This window comes from Canis lupus, chromosome 35, assembly GCF_048164855.1.
Source record: "Canis lupus baileyi chromosome 35, mCanLup2.hap1, whole genome shotgun sequence".
In the NCBI taxonomy this organism is placed as follows: domain Eukaryota; kingdom Metazoa; phylum Chordata; class Mammalia; order Carnivora; family Canidae; genus Canis; species Canis lupus.
This window is the reverse complement of record NC_132872.1, coordinates 11,650,561-11,673,175: the sequence shown is the minus strand read 5'-3', so window position 1 is coordinate 11,673,175 and position 22,615 is coordinate 11,650,561. Positions and strand designations below refer to the sequence as shown.

At 40.7% G+C, this 22,615-nt stretch overlaps 1 protein-coding gene and 1 long non-coding RNA gene across 3 annotated transcripts in view; one reads left to right on the top strand and one right to left on the bottom strand.

Moving 5' to 3' along the window:
- Window positions 1–22,615, top strand: part of GAP43 (growth associated protein 43) — a 102,148-nt gene that overhangs the window by 38,075 nt on the left and 41,458 nt on the right. For both annotated transcript variants that reach the window (XM_072811609.1, XM_072811610.1), the window contains exon 2: window positions 17,301–17,913. In XM_072811609.1, the coding sequence (XP_072667710.1) occupies window positions 17,301–17,913 (613 nt within the window). The remainder of the gene's footprint in view (window positions 1–17,300; window positions 17,914–22,615) is intronic.
- LOC140624692 (uncharacterized) overlaps window positions 15,989–22,615 on the bottom strand; it is a 34,213-nt gene continuing 27,586 nt past the window's right edge. The window contains exon 3 of the long non-coding RNA XR_012024151.1: window positions 15,989–16,126. This is a non-coding gene — a long non-coding RNA (uncharacterized lncRNA). The remainder of the gene's footprint in view (window positions 16,127–22,615) is intronic.

Genomic DNA, 22,615 nt, shown 5'->3' with positions numbered 1-22,615 from the left:
TTTTTCCTCTCCCACAAGTGTCCTCCCAGCTGCAGCTCATTTCTCTCCTTCTGGGAGTGCAGCTGTTATGCTGCTAGCTAACAGGCAGGGCCCTTCCCCTGGGGCTCAGCAATTTTCTGTGCATTTTCCCACCACTCCTGCCTTGCATTTCTTCTCAAGCTGTGTGAGATACCCGGATTCAGCCCTGAGTGTCTTTGTGCATCGGTTGAGGTGTGCAGGCAGCTAAGGGACAACCCAGAAACCCTTCCAAGGTAGGCAAGCTTAGTGCCTGCCACTCGGTCCTCAGTTCTCTGAAGCCTGCCTGCCCCAGAAGAGCCTCTGCCTTTGCTCTCTTAAGTTGCTCTATGAGCTCACTTTCAATCCTCCTTGTTATTTCCTCACCTGTGAAAATAGTAAGTCTCCTCACTAAAAATAATAGCATCTACCTCATACAACTGTTATGGTCTTTTTCCACGTAAAACACTGCGCTCAGTGCCTGGCACAAAGTGATCAATAAATGTTAGCCTCTGAAAGGGTCCTGAACCCAATTCCAGTGTGGGGGGTGGCGCTTCCCTGTACCAATAACAATTCTCCAGACACCAGCTGAGTGCCGTACAATTCAACTCAATTCTGACACTTTATTTGGAGATAGTATCAGTTCCACAGTAAAGGCCTCAGTCCCCCCAAAAATTGCCTTTCACTTCAGACACCAGTGGTAAGCCCAGGGTTGATACCTGTACTTCTGACTGGCTGCCTGTAAGTCAGAGGTTCCCATCATCCCCTCCTTGGGTTCAATGCATTTGCTAGAGTGACTTCCAGAACTCTGGAAAATGGTTGATTCACCAGATCCCTGTTTTATTATAAAAAGGTATAAGTCAGGAGCAGCCAGGCGGAAGAGATGCACTGGACAAGGTGTGGGGAAAGGGTGCAGGGCTCCATACCCCTTCCCACTAAGCCTCTCTCCCCAAACCCCCATATATTCAGGAGCTGGGATGCTCTTGAAACTGATCTTTTGTGTCTTCATGGAGACTTCATTACTTAAGCCAAGTTGATCAAATCATTGGCCATTGGTAATGGATTCAACCTCCAGTTCCCACTTCTCCCCAGAGGTCAGGGGGTTGGAACTGAAAGTTTCAACCCTCCAATCACTTGGTGGTTCTCCAGGCAACCAGCCCCACCCCTGGGTGCTCTCCCAAAGTCACCTCATTAACATAACAAGACGCCTTTATTGCAATCATTACAGGAAATTCGAAGGGTTTTAAGAACTCTGCCAGAAATGGGGACAAAGACCAAATACGCATTTCTTAATAAAAGTCACAGTATCACAGTCTCTACTAATAAGACAAGATTCCTGCCCTCAAAGATCTTATAAAATAATGGAGTTGGGAAATAAGTACACCAATAACTGGAATGCAAAAAAAATTAATAAAAATACAAGGATGCTGTGAGAGCTTAATGTAAAGATAACCTCTGCCTCAGAGATTGGCAAATTACAATCTATGGGCTATGAATGGGTTTTTTTTTCCTAAGTGGTTGACAGAAAGTCAAGAGTAATGCTATTTTGTGACACTTAAAAAGTGCATGCAATACAACTTTCAGTGTTCATAAAGTTTCATTGGAACACAGCCATGCTCATTCATTTACGTACCAGCTATAGTTTTTTTTTTACACTACAATGAGTTGAGGAGTTGTGACAGACACTACAGAACTCAGTAAATAAAAATTTTTTTTTTTTTAATTTTACTTTCTGGCCCTTTACAGAAAAAATTTGCTGAGCCCTGAACTGTTCATTTAGGGTGATGCAAGAAAACTCCTCCTGCCAAGGAGGTAAGGATTGGGATGAGTCAGGAAGGGCAGGCGGGGTTTCAGCAGACACAGGACAGAGAAATGCTTGAGGGGTCCACATCCTAGATGAAGTCCGAGAACTTGGGGAGTAAGGTGCGTGTTCAGTGAGCAGCATGTCAATTACTTGGCTAAAGTAAAGGGTGTGCGACACAGACACAAAGACGCTGGAAGGGCAGGCTGGGCCCATTCCATGAATTTCTCAAATGCTACAACAATGCATAATTTTTGAGTGTGAAAAGCAATGGGAATATGTTAATGTTTTGGGAGGGGCAGAGGGAAGTTTGTGGTGGTGGAAGTAGACAAATTATAAAACCATAATTCTGTTTTCATTTAATCTGATAAAATGTGTAGCAGAGAATGGAAGGCAGGCCAGTTATGAGAGTGTCTATAGTTTTAGCTTTCAGGGAATAATAATAATAATAAGGGAAATAAGGGTATAATGCTCCAAGGTGGAATTTCAGACTTTTGGCAAAAGGGGAATCTTTAAGTTTTCCCTGCACTCCCCCTCCACTACCACTGCTAGCCACCCCCATTATTACCTTAATTCTCCACAGTGGTTTAACTATCTGTTCTTTATTCTTGGGTTGCTTGTATACCATGGCACAGCCGACTGATGTACCCACCCAGAGGCTGCAAAGGTACCAGGTGATTTTAGTTTTTTAAGCTCACTGGGCTTCCCACCCCCCACCCACCCCCTTAAGATTGTATTTTTAAATAATCTCTACATCTGACCTGGGGCTGGAATTTACAACCTTGAGATCAAGAGTTTCACGTTCCACTGACTGAGCATCCAGGCCCCAGGCTCCCCGGGGTTTTATATGTGACTTTTTTTTTTTTTTTAAGGTTTTTTTTACTTATTCACGAGACACGGAGAGTTGCAGACACACAGGCAGAGGGAGAAGCAGGCTCCCTTCGGGGATCCTGATGCGGGACTCGATCCCAGGTCCCCGGGATCATGCCCTGAGCCAAAGGCAGATGCTCAACCACTGAGCCACCCAGGTGCCTTATATGTGACTTGTAGCTGTAAGTTCAGCCTGAGTAGAAAGCAGGGAACTATCTTAGCCTGGAGCTTCCAGTTGCCCCAACTTGAATTGCCCAACCTACAGGGGAAAGATGCTTATCGGATTGCCCTGGGATCTTTAATTTCTAGTTTTGGGTCTAGTCCTGAGCAGACACAGCATGCGGGGGATCAGACTTCTGATGAGTAAATTGGAACTGAGGGAAGGGTGCTGGCATCACCTGAACTCTCAAGCTCAGGACAGTTTCCAAGTCTTCTCTATGTTGTGACACACCTGTAAAGCTCTTTTTTTACAGTTTTACAGAACCGGGCCAACTTGGTGCTCTATGTGGCTCTTCGTGTGGTGCGATATCACTTATGAGAAGGTTATGGCCCATCTCATAGTTGTCTATGCCTCAAAAATAAAGGAGAGTAATTTTCATTTACCTAAAGACCTCAGAATCAGCCTTAATATTTTCTTATTTTTACCCAATTCATCCTAATTATTCTGGCTCCAAGATCTGATTATCATAAATCCCTATGTGGCTCATACAGACTAATTCAGAAGTTGTAGAATTTGCCTGCCTCGTTTCAAAAACAGAGAAGAGGGAACTTTCTTTCTTTGGTGGCACCAAACAGTATAGTGTTTCTCCCTACAGAACCACAAAATGGGAGGTATGCTGGTTCTTTGTGCCATGATGAACACTGTCACTAAATTCCTCTACTGAACTATATGACTTTTTTTTTTTTTTTTGAGAATATAATCAGCAACTAGTATGACAACTATGGAATGTTCTAGATGAGTTTCCCTGTTTGCTTCGCCACAATTGTGAGAAAAAGAACAGGAAAAGTTGATTTGAGAAAAAGGCAATGTCTAATTCAAGAACTCTGGCTGGATTAAATCCTCAGATCTGGGAATAAGTCACAGAACCTGCTGTTTTCCACCTGTTCAACTCCTTCCTTCTGATAAGAACTCCTATAAGTGACTCGAGTTCATTCATCTGCTTTTCTCCTGTAATTAAATAGCCCTAATTCCTGACCTGGGGTCCTCTCCCTGCCACTTTCCCCAGTATTTTTTTCTCTGATCTCTGATATTTTCTCTCTTCTACTTTCTGAATTAATAGGGAACCTGGTCTCTGGGATCTCCTCAACATCCCAAGTGTGTGGATCCTCCGTCTATATTTTCACAAGGAAAATGAGTCATGGCATCACCTGGGTGATGAGGTCATGATGCCACAGCCTCTGCTTTGAAAATGTATTCTATTTTCAATTTCTATTTTCTATTTTCTATTGTAAAGAGATTTTGAAAGGGGAAGAAGAAATTGTGGTGATAGCTCTGAAGCTGAGTCCTTTAGACACTCAGAACTAGCCCAGGCCTAGCAGGCACTGGCCATGAGAAAGTCCTGCTCTGAATTCCCCCATCCTCCTCTCACATTTCACTTTGCCTGAGAGCCTGGAAGCAAAACCTGCAGAGAGTAGATCAGCCCAGTCTTCTTGGGATGATTTTATCTCACATGCAATCTATACAAGTATTTTGAGTTCAAATCCTGGCTCTGCCATTACCAGTTGTATGATTTTGAGCAGTGATTTAATGTCCCTTTATCTGTAAAATAATAGTACCCAATGTATAGTCTTGTTAGAATTAAACTAGTCAGTATATATATTTAATGAATATATTTGTGTGTATATATAGAATATGTAATAAAGTACTTGGAAGAGTACTGGGCATAGTACTATATAATATTTTCAATTCATTATTAGTATTATTTCCTCTAAGGATCTGATGGTATTTTATAGTCTTTACCTTTAAAGGGATTTGTTGTTGTTTGGGGGGGGGCATTTATTATTTTTTTGAAATGTGCATAGCCCTGAAAAAGAATTCCTTCATGAGCTATCAAAGAAAGGAAATCATAAAATACTCATCAAGTAGGGCACCCAGTCCCTAGTCTCCAGAAAATAGTCATTTTCACTTCAGTCATTATATCTTCTTCCAAACAATTCTTTATTGAGCTCTCAAGTATCAGGCACTTTAGAAAATTTAAAAGAAAATTTTGCACAGTAGGTATTAGTATTCCAATCTAAAGGTGAAGAAACTGCATTGTAAAGAATTTAGGTAGTTTACTTTAGGTCATACATTTAAGTAGTGACTAAAACAGGATTTGAACTCAAATCATTTGACCCCAAAACCAAGCCAGGGAACATGTACTCAATGAATGTCAGTGACTGATGATCAAGAGAAGTAATGCCAAAAACAAAGGGAAGGGGGACGCCTGGATGGCTCAGTGGTTGAGCAACTGCCTTCGGCTCATGATCCTGGAGTCCCGGGATTGAATCCTATATCCCTGCTTCTCCCTCTGCCTGTGTCTCTGCCTCTTTCTCTCTGTGTCTTTCATAAATAAATTAGAAAACTTAAACAAAACAAAAACAAAGGGAAGAATAAGAGAAGAAGAATGACAAAAACATGAGCAAATTTAGACTCAGTTATGATTTCCTGTCTAGTAGCTTGGGAATAGAAACCCAGTTAAGTGGAAGTCTATTTGTCCTCAAACTATTTCCTTCACCTGATATCCCTGACCCACCCCCAACAAAAACACTCCATTGTTTGTTTGTTTTTTTCACACATAGAAGAATACCACAACATACCTTCCAGAATCAGAGAGAAAACATACTTGCACTTTTTAAAAGATTTCTCAAATACTGCTGTAAACGGGCAATCACTTACCTGGTGACTGATAGAGTACATTAAGGCATGTGCAAACTATTGCTAATAGATAGCAGTGGCCCCATTAAATCATCCTACCAGCCTCATATAAATAAGCCTACAGTAAAAAGCTTTCCCTAATGAGTGCAGTTTCAGGTAAGATCACCCACTCCCCCTTCCAAACGTGTCTCTACTGTCTCTGCCCTTAACCCCTTCTACATAGAGATTCTGGAGCTGTTTCTGTCCAAAGATCTGAAATACAGACCAATTCTGTTAAGTGAAAAGTGTTTCAAGTAGTCTATGTGCTGATATGAGGGTTGCTACTTATCCGTTGATCCCTTCTGAGCGTTTAGTGTTGAATTCTTAGATTGAGTTCTCTGTTAAATTCCATAAAATGTAGGGGATCGGAGGCCTAGAGTTAAGACCCATTCTACCATTGGGGGGCTTTTCATTCTGTTTCAGTTTCTTCATTTTGCAAAAGGGATAGCTTGCTCAGCCTAGAGGGACAGTTTTATGAAGTTGAAAGTTGAAGAAATATGAAAATTCAAGCTATTGTCTTTTTTTTTTCCTTAGTCAAAGGTATCCGAGTTCTTCTCCATCTCTCATCAGCCAGGTTTTATAATAACTTGCACTCTGATGACACATTATGTACCCTCACTAGATGTTAAGCACAATGACATTGGAAGGAGTTCTACTAACTAGCCAGTTGGATAGAGTTGGAAATCCCAAATCATGAAGCCCCTCTCTCTTCAGGAGCATCTGTTCCTAAGCTAAACCCTTGCAAAATGTTGGGCAGCTGCATCCACAGCTTTTACCAGGTATGCGTATGACCATACATGTGTAAAAAGAGTAGCTCTCAGAACTTACACACTTACACATTGTTTCACTGATGTGTAAGGTCTATAGCTTGATCCATGGGTTAGATATGTGAAATGGAAGCTGGATGAGATTTTTTTTTTTTCCTGTGAGAGTGTGGTTGTCAAGTGAAGGGCATAGATTTTGAAAATAAAGACTTGCATTTTAAATGAATTTCTGTCACCAGATGCTTGACCATGTGGAGGTTTAGGGATGGATATAGTTAGGGAGGATTGGTGTGTGTTCAGTGGCAGAGGAGAGGGATTATGGTTTATGCTTGACACTCTGAACAGATCCTCCCCTTTCCCCAGGATAGAAAGAAGTAGATTGAGTATTGTGGCACATTTTAGACAGATTTCTCCTTATCTCTTTGAGGATAGATAGCTCTGGAACACTGTAGTGTTAAGGAAATGGACTCTCTCCTCCCTAGGTAGGGATACCAGTAATCATGGAGATGAATACAAGGCCTTACAGCCAAACCTCATCAGTATTGTAGGGATAGGGAGGGGAAAAATTCTTCCTGTACTTTTCAAGGTCTTCCAACCTGCCCAAGAATTAAATTAACGTGAGACAGGAGAAAAAAAACCCAATTTTATTACATGTGCATGGCGGTCCAATAATGAAACTGAGATCCAGAGAAATGACAAGGGTGGGCAGTTTTCATATATTTTAGACAAAGAAACAATATAAGTGTGATTAATTGACAAGGTAAAGAAAACATGTGTTGAGGCAGCCCGGGTGGCTCAGCGGTTTAGCACCGCCTTCAGTCCAGGGCCTGATCCTGGAGTCCCGGGATCGAGTCCCACGTCAGGCTCCCTGTATGGAGCCTGCTTCTCCCTCTGCCTATGTCTCTACCTCTCTTTCTCTCTCTGTGTGTGTCTCTCATGAATAAATAGATAAAATCTAAAAACAAAAATACATGTTTGGGAAGTTAATAAATTCTAAGCAGAATTAGGCTGAGGTAATAGGTTAGGAAAAAAATAACAAAGTTTGTTTCTACAGCTTTCTCAATTTTTAAGTCCCTATATCTGGTGATAAGGATATTGTTTTACTTCTTAGTACAGGGGGGATATTTCTCATATGGGAGATTTGTTTCCTGCTGTTAGGGGAAGAGAGGAGGGCTTAGAGTGTCCTTGAACTGGTTGTTTCCCAAATAGTTTCCATTCAAAATAATTAATATGCCAGGGTGGTGTATTTTGGGGTGGGCTGCCCTGGGTCTCTACAGTACTTCCCTTATTGTCTTATCTAGTCTAATGATAATGTAGAAATTACTCTGAGATTGTAGTGATGAGGCCAATGATCAAAGTGAGAAAAAGTAGCAGCTAGCCCTTTTTGAACATGTGCAACATGACAGGGGCTATGCTAAGAACTCTAGCTGTCGCACTCACTCATGTAATCCTCACAGCAATCCAGCATGAGAGACTTGTTCTTCCCACCATCCTGCAGGTAAAGACAACTGAAGCTGACCTGCCAAGCTCAAGAGCTGGTGATCAAGTGGCAGAGTTGAGATCCAACCCGAAACACATTTAACTCTACAGCCTATGCTCTTAGATATCAGGGAATCTCGGCTTGCTACATTTTTTAAAATGCACTGGTTGAGGAGTAGAACTGAGGTAGGGTTTCATCATTTCGAAGCTGGATAACACGGGCTCTTTTCTGTTTCCTTAGGTACCTCGATTATAAAACAGGCACAGTGATATGTTTCTCATGTGTTTATGATGAGAATTGAATTGAAATACTACCTGAATATGCTGCCCACTCATTATACATATAAGTGGATAGAGAGACCCCAAGCATTAGTGTCCCAGAGTGAAGAAAGGACATCTGGCCAGTTAGCTTGAGTGCTGCTCATTGACATTCCCTCTGGAATCCCCACAGTGTGGCACATAGTCACTTGACAACTACAAATAAATATGTTTGGAGCTTCAACCATGAGCCAACGCTATTTTAGCTACAGAGGTTTTTTAGTTTGTATAAAACCGACAAGGTCCTGCTCTCCAAAAATTTATAGTCTAAGGAAATAATAATGAAAATATGCCACATAATCATAACCACAAAGAAGGAAAAGCAAGTAGGCCAAGAGGAAGGGTGTGTGTTAGAATGGTTGAGGGAGGTCTCTGTCATTCATGTATTCATTGAATAAAATACATCAGGTACTACTAACTTAGAATATAATTTATGAAAGAGGCTTAATTAGAAATAACAAATCAGGGTATCTGGGTGGCTCAGTGGCTGAGCATCTGTCTTTGGCTCAGGTCATGAGCCTGGGGTCCCGGGATCGAGTCCCACATCGGGCTCTGTGCATGGAGCCTGCTTCTCCCTCTACCTATGTCTCTGCCTCTCTCTTTGTGTCTCTCATGAATAAATAAATAAAATCACTAAAAACAAAAAAGAAATAACAAATCAATAATCACTATTCAGTATAAGAGAAGAATAATTAAGTACTTATTGTGTCTTGTATTCCTGCATGTCCAACGGTAGACATTTGGAGTATCTTACCTGGAAGTAGGATAGTTTTCTATCCTGGGGTCTGGGGCTTCTCTTCCTTTTTTTTTTTTTTTTTATTTATTTTTTATTGGAGTTCAATTTGCCAACATATAGCATAACACCCAGTGCTCATCCCGCCAAGTGCCCCCCTCAGTGCCCATCACCCAGTCACCCCAACCCCCCCACCCACCTCCCCTTCCACTACCCCTTGTTCATTTTGGGGATTCTCTTCCTGATGCTTGGTTCTGAGCACCTTCTCTGGCAGCTTGGGGCATGGTTTGCTCTTGGGAACTCACACCGGGGAGCAATTCACCTGTGAGGGTGGTATGAGAGGCGGTCTGTTGGTAGACTGCTTTTCTGTCTCTTCCCAGATGTATTGGCTGCCCGCTGTTCTCCCTCTTTGTCCAGATGTTAGCAGAAGAAGCCTCCCAGTCCCCTCTTACAGTCTTCTATGTGATCCCAGCCTTTTCAGCACTTGATGGGGAGTGCCTCCCTTTGTTTCCTGTGCAGTGGCCTCTATAGGCATAGAGACTTCTCCAAGAGCAGGATTTAGTGCCTCTGTCACCTTGCCTGCCTTTTCCTCCTCTCAGCATGCCACTTGTAGGGCAGTGAACACTTGCAGAGGTAGTGAGCTACCATGAACACTTGTCAGAGGTCTGGTCTCACTGCTCAAGAATGGAGTGCCTTCCTCCTAGACCTGACTCTTAGCAAGTATTTGCTTGAGCACCATGTTTGCCATACTCCCAAGGTTTTCAGAAAGAGTTTTGTCAAATTGTATCCACCACATGCCCTTATAGATGGACCAGCATAAGTATGTCCCTCATTTCAATTTGGGGCTCTTCCCAGCTCCAGTTTGTGGACTGAGACCTTTCATCTTTAATAACTAAGGGACTGTAGCTATCCCCAGCTCGCAATCATACGCCCTAAGGCTCATTATACAGATCAAGAATAAATAGAGGGAAGGGAGAGGGGTCTCCAACAACCTCCAGTACATATTTTCATCTGTTTTACAAATGGAAAATCAGACACATATATTTGAAAAATAATTTTTTTAAAGATTTTATTTATTTATTCATGAGAGGCACAGAGAGAGAGAGGCAGACACACAGGCAGAGGGAGAAGCAGGCTCCGTGCAGGGAGCCCAACGTGGGACTCCCATCACAGGGAGCCTGATGCGGGACTCGATCCTGGGTCTCCAGGATCAGGCCCTGGGCTGAAGGCGACGCTAAACCGCCGAGCCACCCAGGCTGCCTGAAAAATAATTTGAATGATAAGACTCTAGCCAATTTATAGATAAGATAAATATAAGTCAGTTGTCTTTATCTTAGATTTTTTGCCATTTTCAAGTAACTTTTGAAATTATTATTATCAGTGCCATTCTATAGCTTTGAGATCTCTCTTGTCTGATTTCTACTCATTTCATAATTGGTTTTTGTGTTCAACCTCACCACATGAGATCAGTCACCTAGGTATTGGGGGGTCACATACCTGTTTTAGTCAGATGCTCATGAATTCCATCCCAGGGAAATGAAGGATTTTAATGAAAGTTGACAAAATGGAACTCCAGACTTCCTTGTCTGTCATCATCTTTCTGAAATGACACTGACATGTTCAAATTTTGGATTCATTCAATAAATATTAATCAAACATCTACCATGTGCCAGGGACCATTCTAGCAACTGGAAATCCAGCTATGAGCAAAATGGACAAGGTCTTTCATACGCTGACTTTTGTCTGTTAGAAGCCACCAATTATCATATGCTTTTACTCTTCTCTCTGTCTTTGTGGGACATAAAGGGTTACAAATATACAATACAAAATAAAAGATAACTCTTTTGAAAGGAAACTGAGTTCTCTTCCAGTAGTGCCTTACCCTGTGTTGCATATGCCACCTCATATTCCTTTGGAAGCAGGTGGGCTGTACATGTCAAATAAATAATATAAAAAATATAAATATTTTTAATATTTATAAATATTAAAATAAATAATAAAAGTAAGCTAAAGACCCATGTCTTGATCACTGGCTATTATCTGAAAAGTTAATATTACTATTCCAGTTTCCAAAATGAGATATTTAGTTTTCTCATATAGTCAGTCAAACAACGAGCATTTCTCACTCATTTATTTTAACTCTGAAGCTGCAGCAATATGCTGCACCTTTTATTTGAAGGGAAAAAGAGAGTTCCTTTGCTGCCACTCTGCCAGGATTTGTAAAATCACTCTTGATGTCTTACATTCCCCCAGAGATATTTTTAGTCATTATATATTTGCCTTGCTTCCACCTGACCAGGAACTTAAAAAAAAAAAAAAAGTGCACTGGACTGAAAATCAGAGGGTTCTTGTCTTTTGGGTTTTTTTTTTTTTTTTTTTCAAGATTTATTTATTTACTACAGAGGGTGGAGAGGCAGAGGAAGAGGGGAAGCAGACTCCTCACTGGGCAAGGAGCCTGATGTGGGGCTTGATCACCCTACTGGGAGATCATGACCTGAGCTGAAACCAAAAGTCAAACACTTAACCCACTGAGCCAGTCACTTAACCCACTGAGCCACTTGGGCGCCCCGGAAAATTGGAGTTTCAAAATGTGATGACAGTTGTTGGCAAAAAACACAATTTCATTACTCTCACCTGCATCCTGCTCCCCACAACCCCAGCTGCCCCACACTCTTAGTTAGACCTTCAAACCAGACTGAGTGTTGAAGGAACCCTGCATATCTCAGCTGTGTCGATTCATCTTTTTGAACAAGACTTTCTTCCTAACAATTGTCCAGAAACCGGAAGACATTTTATCCTCACAACTGGAGGACATTGGTCCATCCTCCTTTTTCTCCTCCATAAGTGGTATTTCACTGGATTTCTGATCCTTGACGATATTCAAAGAAACACAGAAACTTCAGCATGAACTTTAATACTTGGGCATTTTTTCTGAAGTATATGCCATCAATTATATTTGAAATAAACTATGCTTAAAAATAGACTGAAATTTTCTATGTGAATTTTATCTCGATAAATTATTAATAAAACTAGAGTGAGCCATAGTAGATGTCTGCCAAATATAAATATATAATCAGTACTTTATTTTGGTTTCCTTACGGATTGCATAAGAACCTGATAGGCATGAAAACTATAGTATGATAATGAAAATGTTGCTTAACATATCTCTGGCTCTCCAATTTCGCTTCTCAGAAATATTTTTTGCTCAGCCAGATAGAAAATATTTTGATTTACTAAAGATGTTCTTAGAAAGAAGAATCGGTGTACACCAAGGATTTCTTTAAAGGCATTTACAGTTCAATCTTATTTAAGGGAAAATTTGAAGTATTTTAATAGTAGTATTTGTGGCTGGCAGAAGTAGATACAGAGCCAAGTTTTTCTGTGCTTAGAAGGTTGAGGCAGTACTGTGATAATTGGAAAATATGAATGAATTGAGGTACTCCAGTTGAACAGATGATGATATTTTAGTTCTGGAAGTCGGGGATTCATTTGCCTAAAGTTCTTTTGTATCTTTTTTTTTTTTTAATATTTTATTTATTTATGACAGATACAGAGAGAGAGAGAGGCAGAGACACAGGCAGAGGGAGAAGCAGGCTCCATGCACCGGGAGCCCGATGTGGGACTCGATCCCGGGTTTCCAGGATCACGCCCTGGGGCAAAGGCAGGCGCCAAACCGCTGCGCCACCCAGGGATCCCAGTTCTTTTGTATCTTAATAAATGCAAATTTTTGGACATCTTATAATGAATCCCAAGTTGTACACTCCCCCTTCCCCAGAGGGAAAGGAAGCCATTAACCAGAGCAACAATGTTAGATATTAAATTACATCTTACATTTGGCTTTCTTATCTGTGATTCTTTTTTTTTTTTTTTTAAGATTTTATTTATTTATTCATCACACACACACACACAGGCAGAGACACAGGCAGAGGGAGAAGCAGGCTCCATGCAGGGAGCCTGACGTGGGACTCGATACCAGGTCTCCAGGATCACACCCTGGGCCAAAGGCAGTGCTAAATCGCTGAGCCACCCGGGCTACCCTGTGATTCTTAAATACTATTGAAAATTATTGTCCTTTCACCTAATAGATTTAGAAACTTGACAAGGTCCCAACAAGTTATTATATATTATTATAATTATAATACAGCATACAACAAGTATGCTGTATTATAACAATTATTTGGTATATAATATTTTTATCAAGATATAAGATTTATGCCAAAGCTAAAATCTTGGATGAAAGGTAAAGATTTTACATACTTGAATTCCTTCAAGACTATAAATTACAGAGCTCCCAAACTGGTCAATATAAACAATAAGCTATAGAAGTGAAGATTCCTTAAAAAGTTGTTGCAACTTACGAGATTCTTCCTATGTATAATTCATTGCATTGAAATGTCCTCCTCAGTTACTTCACAGATAGCAATAATCCCATGTAAAAATGAAAGAATTTTGAAGTTCCCTCAGAAAACATCAGAGCTCAGCACAAAGCTTATTTGCCACAGGACCCAGTTGAAAAGTAAATCTTTAAAAAAAAAAAAGTTTTATGTTTGTTTTAAGTAATCTCTACACCCAATGTGGGGTTCAAGCTCACAACCCCAAGACTGAGAGTCGCATGCTCTTCCAACTGAACCAGCCAGGCACCTCAAAAGTAAATCTATCTTGATGAGACTTATGAACTGACTCTAGCTGCTGAATACCAGGATCCTCTTTTTTTCCAGACCTCTTCCATCTATAACTCACTGTGTAGACTACTGGCCTTGCTTTACAAAATGGGCATAAGATCAGGTGTCTAATGTGAATTCCTGGGAAATTACTGATTGTTAAGGCACCATGAGGTTATTCCTCTCAAAAAAAGCATACTGAAAAAAGAATGTTATGTGGGTAGAGACAGTACCACCTGTTCACTAGGGTCCCAGAGTGCCTAGCATGGGCACTCACTATTGTGAAATGAATAAATGAATGGTGGTGTTGACATGATGCTTTACAGATTATCTGTCAGAAGAAAGCCTAAGCTATTACAGGTTGCTAATGCAATAGCATCAGACTTGGGTTTGGATGGGAGGGAAGAGGACCTGAGCTCAAATACAAGCCATAATTTAGGCAGGTCACTTAACTTCTCGGGGCCCTTTTTAGAAACTGAAAGAGTTGTGCTGAATTTGCTGAGTGACCTCTGGTTTCTCTGGGCTCAAATGACCTTTGTCTACTTCCAACTGGGAGAAGTTCTATGTGGCCTGACACATTAGGGTTACCCTGCAGCCACTCTTAGGAAAAACATCCTCTTCCTTCTTGTCTCCTCTCTCAAGAAAGTATACTCTTAGTCCAATTACCTCTAGTACTATGAAGGGAATTTTACCAGAAAATAACCTGGAATTTAAGTCATATTAATAGAATCAATTAGAGGTACAAAAGAAAGACACACACACTCACCATTTAGTACTGTCTAGCTTAAGACCCAGTTTTTACTTAAAATATTTTCCTCTTTGGATCTTTCTATTCAGTCACTTAAGCCCAACCTTATCTTAGGCTGGTTTCTTCCCTCCCCTCTCTTCCTCTCTTCCCTCTCCTCTCCTGTTCTCTCCTCTCCTTTTCCTTCCCCATTCCTTCCTTCCCCTCCCTTCCATCTCTGCCTCTCTTTCTATCTGAAATATTTATGTGAGTTCTCTAAAATCCAGTTTCTCTAAGTTTCTAATGATGTTAAGTGGTCCAGCAGTTTCTCCAGAATGAGCGGCAAGCCCGTAGAAACTTTCAGCACCTCTTTGGTTTTCCCTGCCTTTTTGGGTGCCTCGCTCTTACAAGATTGCCTTCACCTCTCTCCTGTGATTTTGGTCTTCCATGATTCTCTCCCTTCCTACCTATGCCTTCTTCTTTTGTGTTCCTTATACTCCTGGATTGCTCAGATGAGGCTGGTCCCACAATCCTGGCACCCAAGCCTAGTCTGAGCCCTGTTAAACAGATATTTTAATGTCGATGCTATGTACAAAAGCTTAAGCCCTGATCATTTGGAAAGGTAAAGTGGTAGATAATCTGAAAAATTGAAAGAGAAAGAAAGTTTCGGTAGTTTGGGGGAAGAATCAAGAAGAGCTCTTGCTTTATCCATGTAAAGCTTCTTTCGTTCTAGAATCAGTCTTAGCTTCCTTCTTTTTATGTTTCAGCTTTTAAAAGGTTTCATCCCCTTTGCTTTGTGTTCTCAAAGGGGAAAAGGGACTGTAAAAAAAAATTTTTTTTGCACACCTGCCCACTCTGAAATGATTAGTTTGTCTACTTTCACAAGGAACAGTATTTGTATTAAAGAGCCACTTGGCATCAATGCCCAAGTGCAGATGTCCTATCCTATCATATAAGACTGTGCCTCATTCAGAAAACTCAAGATAGAGTAAAATAAATTAACAACATCTTGGCTCTGTGCTCCATTCACAACTGTTAATTTAACAGGGTTATGCTTCCATCTCTGAGCAGAGAGTTCCTGGCAGGGACAGCTGCTCCCATGCCCCAGATTGTGCTGTGTGCATCCCAGTAGGAGTTATCAAGAACAGCAGGATGGAGGGAAAGTGGTAGTGCATCAGAGAGCTGAACAGAGTCACAGCACGACACTGGGAGGAGGGAGAGAAATGGGCCTCTCTGTAACGCTTTTCATCCGCTCCTTCGTTCTTTGTACGGATACATGCACAGTTAACTGAGGGAGAAGATAAACTGCTTTTAAAATTTATTGGAAAGAGGATCCCTGGGTGGCTCAGTGGCTTGGCACCTGTCTTCAGCCCAGGGCATGATCCTGGAGTCCCGGGATCGAGTCACATCAGGCTTCCTGCATGGAGCCTGCTTCTCCTCTGTCTGTGTTTCTGCCTCTCTCTCTCTCTGTCTCTTATGAATAAATAAATAAAATCTTAAAAATAAATAAATAAAATTTACTGGAAAATTGTCAGTCTTGCTTTTACTGTTGTATGTAGCTAATTTTCAAAAATAACTTTGTGTATCCACTAGCATGTTGATGAACCTACACAGCAACAGGCCCATATGCCTGTCCAGAGACTCAGACAGACCTACATCATGATTAGCAGGATCTGGGTCACTGGGGTAGGGCTGGTAGGACAGATAAAAAATACTCCCTGTATTGATCTGCTGTGGCTTACCTCTTAAACTGGAGTGAAGGCCAAGATCAGGCCAAAGTCAAGATTGAGGCCAGACACAGGACTTGGTACATGAAAAGCACTCTTCTGTTATTAGTCCTTTGAAGGAAATGTGCTGCAATGTTCACCACTGTCTTTCCCCATTGTCTAGAACAGTGAAGAAGTAAACAAAAGTTAAATGTTCCACAGTTAAAGGAAGAAGTGAATGGAGACTATAAGTAACCGCATTAGGGCACCATGGTCAACCATAGAGCTACATAAAATTTTTGTGTACGGACGTCCTTATACATTTCCTTCCATGACTATACCTTTTCTGCCTATCTTCTGATTTAATTTCCTAATGGGAAAAAAGTGATTTTCAGCATATGTTACTCTATAAATGTTACAACGAAATGATAAAAAAAAAAAAAAAAAGAAAGAAATTGTGTTCAAGTCTCTTGCGTTCAGTAACAGGATGACTCCATTAATGATAATATAAAATTAATTTTAGGTTTAAATTGCTTTGGGAATAGAAATTGTGATTTTAGTGAATATATGCTACTGTTTCAAAAGTGGAAATGGTTGTTTTCCATACTTTTGTTTTTTTTTAACTCAGAAATCATGACCATTTCCTATATTCAAATTTTGAAGGTCTCTGTGTTGATTAGTGAGGTTAGACCACATAAAGGTGAAAGTAGGCATCATTTTGTGACCAGCATTCTGAGTTGTCACATTCTGAACAATTCCCTCAAAGCCCTGAAACTCGTTTGCATTTTGCACTAAACCATGATGGATTTGTGCTCTAAACTTTTATTTATCATAACTGTTTGCCTCAGTCTATTGGTTTTCTGACCAGATTTGAAATCTTGGGAAAACAAATAGACTTTTCCATAATAATTTCTAAGCCGTCATGTTTTCCATAGCATCCTCTTTCAGGAATTGTGAAAAACAGTACCTTTCAGAGCTCTTTGATTAAAACCTAGGATGAACGTAATTTGAATTATCAAGGTATATCTTTAAAAAGGCTGGTTTAAGTTTGGTAATGGAGAGAGACATTGAGCTGGGGAAAGAAATACATATAAAATAATGCCAGTGATTCTGGAAGGCCAAAAGGACATTAGTTTTCCCGTAAGACAATGTGTGGTCTACCCAATTCTCCATCAAAGAGAGGAAAGGCTTGATTTGAATCCAGAGTCTTGTTGACTTCTTAACTTCAAACATGGAGCCTCCTACAAAATACATGGTTTAATGAATATTGTTGAATGCTGTGATCTGTAGGAAAAGAACATTCATTCCACTTCTTGTGTTTTTGTTTTTTCAAACCCCCCTTTTCTCCACAAAGGTTGAAAAAAATGATGAGGACCAAAAGATTGAACAAGATGGCATCAAACCAGAAGATAAAGCTCATAAGGCCGCGACCAAAATTCAGGCTAGCTTCCGTGGACACATAACAAGGAAAAAGCTCAAAGGAGAGAAGAAGGGTGATGCCCAAGCTGCTGAGGCAGAAGCGAAGGAGAAGGATGAAGCTCCTGTTGCTGATGGCCTGGAGAAGAAGGAGGGAGAAGGTGCCACTCCCTCTGAGGCAGCCCCTGCCTCAGGCCCCAAGCCTGAGGAACCTGGCAAGGCAGGCGAAACTCCCTCCGAGGAGAAGAAGGGGGAGGGCGCCCCTGATGCTGCCACAGAGCAGGGGGCCCCCCAGGCTCCTGCCCCCTCAGAGGAGAAGGCCGGCTCTGCTGAGACAGAAAGTGCCACTAAAGCTTCCACTGACAACTCGCCGTCCTCCAAGGCCGAAGACGCCCCAGCCAAGGAGGAGCCTAAACAAGCCGATGTGCCTGCTGCTGTCACTGCTGCTGCTGCTGCTGCCACCACCCCTGCTGCAGAGGATGCGGCTGCCAAGGCAACAGCCCAGCCTCCAACGGATGCTGCAGAGAGCAGCCAAGCCGAAGAAAAGATAGGTGAGCCACCTCCAGGGCCCTGCCTTGGGTGGGTGGGCCCCCGGGGCCATCAAGGGACAGGGAGAACATCTAGAAGGGTTTTTTTTTTCCAGGAAATTAAGGGCAGCTGTGCTTCATTCCCCAAAGCTGCAGGGCTAAGAGCTAACTCTGGCCACTTACACTCCCCAGTATCTCCGAGGCCCAGAAGGAAATCCGACGGGTCTGTGTAGCAGCCAGAAATGGAGAGATCTGGCAAGTATCTTATTAATTGAATTGGCGTGAATAGTAAAACTAGGTAATCCTGGTTTTAAAAAAAAAAAGTATTCTGCAGGCTGGATACACTTAGTTTAATAAGTAATTATGGAGGCTATATATATTATATAGATGGGAATTAGCTAATGTGATTATTTGGCTCTGGGAAGTGCCTGGTTATAAGTACAGCCAACTCCCTATTGATCCAGATGATCTATTTGTGAATTGCTGGCAGCAAAAACATAATCTCTGACCACCTTTGCCTATCCCACAGTATGTTTCTGGGCATTCTCCCCACCATCAATTGGTGAGTAGTGTGCGTGTGTGTGTGTGTACGCTCAGAGAATGTTAATTGTAACATTGAATCAGGGTCAAACTAATTAGGAAAATAAGTCTGTTGATGTTGCCAGAAACAAAAGAAAAACCCCAAATATAGAACATGCTGTGAAGTCAAACATAAATTATCATTTTGCTATTGAAGATACTACTTTCTACCATATACATAAATAATTGAGAGTTGAACGATGATTACAAAAAGGAACTGGATTCTCTTCGATTTGGAGCTTTAACTTGAAAGCTGGAGTGTTTTCACTATTATGGCCCAAAGAGCCTGTGCAGAATTGGAATAGAGCATTCCTAGAGCAAGATCGATTTAACGGAACGTCACCTCTGGAGACTAGACCCGTCCCTCACTTTAACCATCCATATTGGTGAAGGAGGCCCATAGTCTCCAAGATTTTTCTCTAGCTCAATATGTCCCATGAATAACTTTCAGCCTCAACGAATTTGAATATAAAATTGCTTCTGTGCCAATTTAAAAGTTTGGGTTTACTCCTTTTGAACTTGGTGAATTTAACCCATGATGTGTCCAAGAACCCATATTGTGGCCCTGAGAAAGGACCTACTACATGGGGGTTGTCTGGGAAATGCTTGGCATCTGACCATTATATTGAGAAAGTAATCATTGGATAGTTTCCTTGATATTCATTTTAGATACTAAATTAGATATTGTAGTTGACAGATGATTATTTTAGATATCTTCATGTCTACTTCTTTCATCTTACCCCCAAAATTCTGTAAGAAGCCAGACTATATTGATTATTATTCTTATTAGCATTATCTGCCTCCAGACAAACCATATGTCTCTTTCTACAAGTGACTCATTTTAGATCTTTATTCTAACTACATACCAGACCTTGTGGTTAAGAAGATGGGAATATTTCCCTAGAAAAGGTAAGGCATGTGATAAAGAATGGGGTGTTGGTTTTAATTTACTCAGCAAAACCAACCTCGTTGACTACTTTTTTTGCTATTGTTTTGGGGTTTTTAAGGTTTTTTTTAAAATTTTTTTTATTTTTATTAGTTTCAGGTATACAATATAGTGATTCAACAATTCCATACATAACCTGGTGTTCATCACAAGTGTGGTCCTTTATCCCATCACCTATTTCACCCATCCTGCCACCCACCTCCCCTCTGGTAACGATCAGTTTGTTCTCTATAGTTAAGAGAGTTAACTACTTTTCTTTTCTTTTTTTTTTTTTTAATTTATTTATGATAGTCACAGAGAGAGAGAGAGGCAGAGACACAGGCAGAGGGAGAAGCAGGCTCCATGCATCGGGAGCCTGATGTGGGATTCGATCCCGGGTTTCCAGGATCGTGCCCTGGGCCAAAGGCAGGCGCCAAACCGCTGCGCCACCCAGGGATCCCACTACTTTTCTTTAGATCTAAGGTTATAGTCTCAGATATGATGGCTGGAAATCACTTTGCATATGAAAGACTACCTATTATATCATTTTTATAAATTTAGAAATTAATCATGGTTTTAAAAACAAAATACTTGAATGAATGAAGTCACATTTTTTTATTGGAATTTCTAAAGTTATGAGAATAAACAAACACATGATGTGATTTTAGGTATGTTTTCATGATTTGGATTAACAGAAAGACAGCTTGAATCAATGAGGAGTCTAAAGAATATTTTTAAGGAAATTCAGTTTTATTATTTTGCAAATTATGGTAATTCCAAATGAATTAACAAAGTTTTTTATATAGAACATGCTCAATAAATGTCAAGTGATGAATGAATGAAATTGACTAGATTTAATTTATAGATAATAATTTGTTCACTCATTCTTATTCCACCTGCAACCTTGCTTACTCCATTCACTTATTTGATTAAAAATGTGTTTGGTTTTTGAAAGCAAGTAGAGATTGTGCTCTGTCCTAAGTTTTACAAATTCCAACTGAAAAATATCTCAATCTGATTGGAAGTGTAGGTGAAGTTCAACTTGAAGGTAATTACAAAGGACAATTTATTTTACATTGTTTCTGAGTTTGGGGTAGGTATTGTCTTCTTGGTTAGATTCTGAAATGCTGCCTGTAGCTTCTTTCTGGACTGATGTGTCTATTAGCCTTGCCTGCTATATGTGACAAGCACAAATTACCCAGATGTGGTGAGTTTCAGGAATCACAGAAACTAGAGGTGACAGGGCGATCTATCACAGCATAGGAGGCCCAAATTCCCAGGAACCCTGTACCACATTTTCTTCCATTTCCCATTGGATTTCATTCTAATCCAAGTTAAAGTAACAGTATTTCCAATTGAGCCCCTCCATCTGGAAATGGATGGCCACCCTGAGTTCCTATAGGATTCTATGGCTGCCTGGATGAGCATAGAGAGACAAGAAGAGAATATGGAGTGGGGTTTGGGGCAGAACATGTGATTAGAGAGACTTCAGGACAATAATTTCTGTCTGCAAGAGGGTAAAGAAATTCAGACCAAATCCGATCCCTGCTTTAATACAAATGGCAATGCTTTGTAAATTCTAAATATGTTATTTTACTTCCTTTACTGTTTATGGGTTTATGACAGATAGATGCCATTTATATTAACCTTTGGAGTTGGCTAGTTTTTTTCTTTCCTTGCTTTTTGAAAGCCTCCAACTATAGTTCTCTCTTACTCTGCTTTGCCACTCTACCTATCTCTTGATATGCGTATGACTGAAAGATTTCAGTGCATTTCTGATGATGATTCCTTTATAAGAGGAGGAGTGTTTAGGCATATCTAGGATACTGGTCCCCTTTAGCCATCAAGAGAGAACTTCCAAGCCAACTTTAGTGATAGTGTCCTTGGTGTCTCTTGGTGAACAGTGTTGTTCTGCTCATTGGGCTCTCAGTGAAGGAATTCTGCCGTTCTCTTCTCCATGATATTTGTTTTTAATTTTTATTTATTTATGATAGTCACAGAGAGAGAGAGAGAGAGGCAGAGACACAGGCAAAGGGAGAAGCAGGCTCCATGCACCGGGAGCCCGACATGGGATTCGATTCCGGGTCTCCAGGATTGTGCCCTGGGCCAAAGGCAGGCGCCAAACCGCTGCGCCACCCAAGGATCCCTCTTCTCCATGATATTATATTGACTTTCCCCAGTAGAGGAATCCAACATCTCTGCTGTGGCCATATTCAGTGATGTAGTACTACCAAAGTAATACATCCAGGTGGCTAGAAATCAGGGAGGTTGACTAGGTGGTTGCCACAGTGTACTTGACTGATACTAGTGGCAGGTGTTACTCTGCATTACCCTAGGTTTTCTGTATGTTAAACTTGGCTGCATTTTATTTTCATGATCTCATTACTTCTTTCTAACTGGAGTCATCAATAATGATCTTTGAAATAAGGGAGGTGTTTTTTTTTCCTTCACATTTTAATTTAAAGTCTAGTTAATTAACATACAATGTAGAATTGGTTTCAGGAGTAGAATTTATTGATTCATTACTTACATATAACACCCAGTGCTCATCATAACAAGTGCCTCCTTAATACCCATCACCCATTTAGCCCATGTCCCACCCACCTCCCTCCATCAACCCTTAGTTTGTTCTCTATGGTTAAGAGTCTCTTATGGTTTGTTCACACACACCTCTCTTTTTTTTTCCTTCCCATATGGTCATCTGTTTTGTTTCTTAAACTCCACATATGAGTGAAATCATGTGTCTTTCTCTGACTTATTTCACTTAGCATTATACACTCTAGGTCCATCCATGTCATTGCAAATGGCAATATTTCATTCTTTTTTGGATGGGTGAGTCATATTCCACTGTATATACATACCACCTCTTCTTTGTCCATTCTTCAGTTGATGGACATTTGGGTTCTTCCGTAGTTTGGCTATTGTTGATAATGCTGCTTTAAACCTCAGGGTACATGCCTGTACATTCCCAGGGCCCTTCAAATCTGTATTTTCGTATCCTTTGGGTAAATACCTAGTTGTACAATTGCTGGATCATAGGATAGTTCTATCTTTAACTTTTTGAGGAACATCCATACTGTTTTCCAAAGTGGCGGTATCAGTTTGTATTCCCACTAACACAATAAGAGGGTTCCCCTTACCCTGCATCCTCACTAACATCTGTTGTTTTCTGTGTCAATTTTGGCCACTCTGACAGGTGTGAGGTGGTATCTCATCATAGTT